The sequence below is a fragment of the Porites lutea genome, chromosome 1 (genome assembly GCF_958299795.1).
Source record: "Porites lutea chromosome 1, jaPorLute2.1, whole genome shotgun sequence".
In the NCBI taxonomy this organism is placed as follows: Eukaryota; Metazoa; Cnidaria; class Anthozoa; order Scleractinia; family Poritidae; genus Porites; species Porites lutea.
The window spans coordinates 58,750,761-58,757,539 of NC_133201.1; the positions used below are offsets into that span (position 1 = coordinate 58,750,761).

Consider the following 6,779-nt stretch of genomic DNA (forward strand, 5'->3'; position numbering starts at 1 on the left):
TGTATTTAGTAGAACCTAATGTATGTGAAATATTTAAAGATGTTTTTGTGTTCATTTCATTGGGGAAACAGTCTGCACAAAATATAAGATATATTCTTAAAGCGATATTACTTTGACTCAAGAAATAGTATCTGACAATGAGTGCCAAATGGTTACAAGTAAACAAAAGAAAACAATTTAAAAAATTATAGTGCAATGAAATTCAGTGGTCTACTATCCACTTCACGGGTAAGTAATTATCACTCTTTTGACTATCAGCTTTTAAATTTGTAGCTTGAGGGTTATTTTGGATCGACGGTATTTGATAGCTGCCTTTAAATCTGCTGGAAGGCGTGGTTATTTTTGATAGCAAAGCGTTTCCGCAATAAAATCAAATTTATGAAGATTTGACAACAAAACCCATGGCCATCACTATACTGAGTTCCCTGACTCTCTGCACTAGAAATAACGATTTTTAGCTAAACTAATTAAGGTAATCTGAATTTCGTGATTTTTGCCATTTTTCGAAGCATTTTATTTGTTATTGGACGTACGACGCAATATTGGGTTGCACCGGTATTGTTACAGTAATTTTTACTTACATTTAAGGCATTGAGCAAAAACCAAAAATAGCACACCCCATACGCAAATGACAGCGTAACGAAACTATAAATTAAAAAGCCACCTGCCCCAAAGTTCACTCTGAGTTTTCCATCTCACCAGTCAGTCGTAACGTTCGTTACTGTTGCTGTTACGTTCGTTGCAGTTACTGGCCATCATGAAGCCGTCTTTTGCAGTGATCGCTCTTCTCGTCTGTTTCCTTGGTGTTCTGGTGACAACTATTTCGTCACATAGGCCATTCGAATTGGCATCCGATAACCAGGAAGATGAAGGCAAATTACGTGTCTCTGAAGAAGCCGTAGAAGGTGACAGAATTGATCAAGAAGACGAAGAAGAAGAAAGTGAAGATGTTGATGACGCAAATGAAGTGGATAATTCTGAAAGGTATTTTTTTATTATTTTACAAGCCACTCCCTGCACTATCGACCCTATAGTTGAGCTAAGTGAAATTACAGTTTTCAGTAGGAATTGTCTACATCTTATAGGATGGTTGGTGATAAAAAACAAAATGGACATAACGAATTACCAATATAAAAATTTCAAAATGTTTCTTTGGTTTCAGTGTAAAAGCTATACCAGAAGCTGACCCAGTGGCTTGGGGACGTTACGGCCGTAAGGGTCGTTACGGCCGTAAGGGACGTTACGGCCGTAAGGGTCGTTACGGCCGTAAGGGTCGTTACGGCCGTTACCGTCGTTACGGCCGTTACCATCGTTACGGCCGCTACAACAAGTACCGGCCTCACTATCGTCGCTATCGGTATGGTCGTTATCGAGGACGAAGCTACCATGGCTAAGCTTATTTTGGAAAGAAGATAGCAGCCAAAGCATTTTGCTCCCACCTAGCTGCTCTTTGAAGGTCTTATATCAGAAGTAAACCGTAAAGTAACTGTAAATTGAAGGAAGAAAATTGCATGTAACTTAAGTATTTTGTAAAATATGTCTGGTGACTGAAATAAAAAAATTTAATGACCAGAACAGCATGTTTTTTTGAACAATTTAATGGGAAGATGTCTTGAAATGGGCGGGTTGGCAAATAACATCTGAACGGTAGGGATCTGACTGGTTTGCCAAAATAATTCCTTTCCAAACCAATCATAGCGTTGCTTTTTTTGGTGCAACTCGAGCAATTCCGTTGGCAACAAGCATATATTTATTAAGCTACTAGCAGGTTTCGGGAAATCGATAAATTATCGGGCAGCTAGAGTAGGTTGAAAAAACAGCCGACATTTCGCGACGCTTCGACTGGTGCACGAAATGACGGCTGAGAAACGAGCGCAGAAATTCCACACTGATTACGCGTCACTACACAGATCTGGGTAGTGCTTCTAATTGGTCGTCCGATCCTGAGTGAGAAATTTGCTTCAGCCAATCAGAGGCACAACCCATATCTGGGTTGTGACACGTCATAAGTATAGAATTTCTGCGCTCGTTTATGAGGCGTCATTTCGCTGGCGTTGCGAAATTTCGGTTGTTTCCTCAGGCTATTCAAAGAAATTAAAACATCCAAAACAGTCAATTTATAATACGTGCGTTCAAACAACAAATCACATTCACTGTCCTTTCAGCTATAGATAAGATCTTTAAGCGGATTGTAGCTAAACAACTAGGGGACCGTCTATAACAGACCCTGAGAGCCTACGGTATGACTCTCAGCTGTCAGACTACACTAAGTATTAATACAATTGATCACTGGAGGATGGCGAAAGACAACAAACAGCTTGTTGGAACTTAAAAAACAGATATGCCTAAGACATTCGACTCCATAAACCCAGCTCTGTTACGTAGGAGTATGCGATCGTTATAACAAAGTGAGAGTGGCATCTCCGGCTATATTCACACTATACTGGATAGCTTTTGCGCATGCACCAAAACCATACGGCTTCTGTTCACAGATAAGAACGCTGATTTCTGCGCGATATCTACGAGGGAAAGCTGCCCCGGCCAGCTCCGAACCCTAAAATGAAGATTCATATATGGGATAAGTGTCCATACTATGCCGCATGAACAGCTTTTCGTGGCGGCCTATTTTTTAAAGCTGATTATAAGAATCTGTACTGTTCAGACTATTATACTACTACATGAGAAATTTCTGTAATTTGATTGGCTTAGAGCAGTAGTATTTCAACTTAATTTGAAATACCTACATGTGAAAATTAGAAACGTTTTTGGGGTTGTAGTATAAACAAATAATAGCATGATTTGTACGTGATATTTGGCGTAAATACCACTCGTGATATTTCAAAATTGTCGCAAATTTCACTCGCCTAACGGCTCTTTAAATTACGTATAACAATTTTGAAATATCACTTGTCGTATTTATGCCAAATATCATCACTACAAATCATTCTATTACCTATACAAATAATAAAAGATCTTAATGAACTGAGTCTCGCATTAAATTTGGGTTTTCAAAAAGTTCATTAGCTGAGCAGTAGCTGAGATGTTTGAATGCAGTCTTCATTTATAGTTTTTTCAAGGTCCTGTTGAGAATTGGAAGAATGGTGTCGTCAGTAAATGTTTCTAAGCAATTAGGCACGTCACTAAGCAATTGGGCATGTCACTTACGTAAAGCAATAAAATCTGACTTGCTTTCTTCTCTCCAACTGGATTTTGAGCTAGTTTGACTCTCTTAGATGTTCGAAAATCCTATGATAGGCAAGCAAGCAATAAATTTTACAAAATATGTTCCGAAAATTCTAGATCTCAAGTCGTCTTCCGAACAGATATTTTCCGAAAAGTGACGTTAGGTGCCCCTGAAATATTAATTGGAAGGATAACTGTGCCACAGAAGGCCCTCAATCTTATTCTGCTGCAAACTGTCTCTTGGACATTAAACAAAAATTTGGCCTTAAAAAACTGGTACATTCACCAACCAGAATGCAGAATATTACTACTGATGCCTCTGTGGTTAAGAAACTGCCAGGTAACTGCTGTTATAAGTGATTAGGATATGGTACTCTTCAATCTTCTGGTATAACCTGCAAGGAAAAGGTTGCAGGAGCGGAAAGTCTTCATTAGGAGCAAAGCTGATGTAGCGAAAATCAAACTAGACATGTCAACTTTTCAGCAGTACTTTCTCTCGTACCTGTCGAACAACAGGGGAAAAATTTGAATCTACTATGTTGACCACGTTACAAAACAACGTTCCTAACAAAGTAACCTTAAGTCGTTATATGGTTTATATCCGTCTCACCGTCGCCTTTGTCCGAAGAAACACAAGCTATACAACCGAGAAAAAAAATTAATAAACCTGATAACTGGGCTAACTTAAATGTCCCTAGAAAGGCCCTGCTCTAAGCGTTAAAATCTGAGGACCAATATACATCTGAGTTCCTCGTAGATGCCCGTAAAACCAGTCCTAAAGCTTTTTGGACCCATATTTTAAAGAAAGTGAGGAACAAAGAGGTTATAGACTGACTTATATGGAGGTAACACATAAATAACATCTATAATACCACCCCCAACAGGATGTTGGGCTTGACGAAAGACCAGGTGTGGCCTGTTCCAGGCGTTCAGATTGTGGGGAGAGCTCAAAGAGATGTGGGCAGAAAAAAAACAGCGAGGAGATGGAATAGGGATTCTCAAGGGGTTTAGGCCTAGGTCAAAAGTATGTTCGGGGCATATGATTGATTGCCAATATCTCTCGCTAGGAGACCTAGAACTATAAAAAAATGAAATTTTCTCCAAAAGTAAATCCTGAGGTCCTCTTGTGCCTGAACATTTGATCGGGGTCACGTGACATGTCACGAGTCACCGCCGCCTGGTTAGCTCATTTGGGAGATCGCCGGTCTGCCGAGCGGGAGGTCGCGGGTTCAAACCCAGGCCGGACCTGCACTCAGCGTCTTTAAATGACTGAGAAGAAAGTGCTGTCTTTGTAATGACATCTGCAAATGGTTAGAATTTCTAGTCTTCTCGGATAAGGACGAAAAACTGTAGGTCCCGTCTCACAGCACTTTCACTGATTTGTTCTTGTGGGACATAAAAGAACCCACATCGCTATTCGAAACCAATAGGGGTCGTAGACCCCGGTGATGTGGCCAACCTTTACGGGTTGTGGGATTGGGTAGTGATGGCACCTCGCATGGGATCTGAGTCCCGTTCGTGCACATTCCCTCTGGGCAGGCCTGTGTCCAGAAAAGCTGGAAAATAAATAAATAAATAAATAGATCACTCACATAATTCCATATATTGCCTCAAATCTTAATTTTTCATGTGCCATGTGTAAGGTCAAATTATTGTAAACAAACAAGTTTAAAGTTTGCCATAACCAAAATCTAGGAAGAGATTCCTACCAACATAAAATCAGTCAGCTACTACCACTTCAAAATACAATACAATCAAATTCTGCTTAACTCTCAAAATTAAAATTGTAATATTTCAAAAATCTCCCTCAATTTAGGAAGACTTATGAAAGGTTTTACTTAGTCCCCTTGCCCCGGCCCCTTAAATAAACTCGCTAGTTAGGTTCATTTATTTATCGACACCCTCTCCTTTGATTCTAGTACATTGTGATTCAGCAGACCAATTTTTAAATTTCATTTTTAGAATTATAGTTTCAATTGAAAACATTTATATACGGCTTTTGATGCTTCATTTTTACGATTGCTTCAAGGTAAGCCTCGATCTCCCTCCCAGTATCTATTGTTTCAAGGTACAAGCCTGTTTTTCCCGGTCTTCATTCACAAGTTTAAAACCAATCCTTACCAAACTCGGTATATCAACTGTAGTTGCAGGCAACAAGAGAAGCCCGCAATCCTGATCTCCAGGCTGTTATTACGCATGCGTCGCATGTATGTAGCCAGCATTTGGACTTCCACTAAGATCAAGAATGTATGGAACGCACAGCAAGCACTTTGATCACGCGCGTTTGGACCTTCCATCACTCCTTATCACTTCAGATTTCTTGTTTTAGGAAAACAAAAGAAAAATAGTACGCGAAATACGACTTAAATAAGCGCATCGCGGCCAGACTTATTTGACAGCTAGTCATTCACAGTTGCGTTATTTTTGCATACATAATTAGTAGGCGGGATGGCGAAAACAATGGTTTTCTGGCAGGCGTTTCCCTCCCTCCCTTCCTCCTCGCGCGCCCCTCGCGCCCAAAACCCCCTTTCCCTTCCCTTTCAAACGCAGGCTACATTTCAAAAAGTATGGTGTGAAGAAATGACGGAGGAACAGATTATGAACTCCACGTTGATGAGCAGAACTGCCATTATCGGTGTACGCAATATCTACGATTATCCTGATACCTTATTGGAAATGAACGATTTGTTCAAGCGAAGATTATAACAAAATACGTTCTTTGTATCATCTGAAGAAGGACCTACCTATGAACCAAGACCTAAGTTACAGAGACAATTTGGTAGACTACACCGTCAAGTAATGATGTAACCATTAGCCATTTCTTTATTGTTATTATTTCTTGTGTACAATGATATACTCTTTGACGTGAATAAAATAATTAGCGATGAAATACTGTGTCGCGTAAATTTCTTTGCCTTTGGAAAATCGGGTCCACAAATTAAAATAAATAAAATGGGCTGAACCCAGGGTTCATATCTGGGTTTCTGTTGCCACAACTCAGCGACCTAAACCACCAGCAGCATACCATCGCGTGCAGACAACACTCGTTTATCTTGTTTCTTTTCCAATCGCCTTAAAGCCCAAAAACGTACATTAAGTTCTTGTTTACTTCAAAGAAGTCTTTCTGCATTTGTGTTGTTAAGGCAGAAAATCGTTCAATGTTTAATGCCTCCATGGTAAAGGGCGCCACAGCCTACGAGCAGCCTCTCTTTTTTCTTAGTCCGTCGTGCAAAAACCCGCAAAGGCTTTGCGGGCAGTCTCTCTTTTCTTCTCTCTCTTCCCTCGTTTCGCGCGTCTCCCGGCTTTGCCCCTCCCGCGCACGTGCACTGCTCTCACTAAATCTGCCGAAAAAGAGAGACTGCTCGCAGTGTAAGGGCGCCATTTTCATGCATACTAAAATCCTATACGTGACGTCATCTGCTCTGTGATTGATTCAAAGTCCTGAATGCGAATGACCTCCAGACGTCATCTGCTCTGTGATTGGTTCAAAGTACTGAATAGGAATGAGCTCCATTGTTCCATTTGTTCTCTAAAGCTTAAACAAAAGAATACTGCTCTGTGATTGGTTACATGCCATATCAACGCCCTTCACTACT

The 6,779-nt window shown here is 40.3% G+C and overlaps 1 protein-coding gene across 1 annotated transcript; it reads left to right on the plus strand.

The window, feature by feature from the left end:
* The first annotated feature begins 647 nt into the window (after positions 1 to 647).
* On the plus strand, positions 648 to 1,575 carry LOC140940499 (uncharacterized). Its single transcript, XM_073389482.1, has 2 exons — positions 648 to 984; positions 1,163 to 1,575. The coding sequence occupies exons 1-2, from the start codon at positions 758 to 760 to the stop codon at positions 1,392 to 1,394; spliced, it is 459 nt and encodes a 152-aa protein (XP_073245583.1). The 5' UTR covers positions 648 to 757; the 3' UTR covers positions 1,395 to 1,575.
* The last annotated feature ends 5,204 nt before the right edge of the window (positions 1,576 to 6,779 follow it).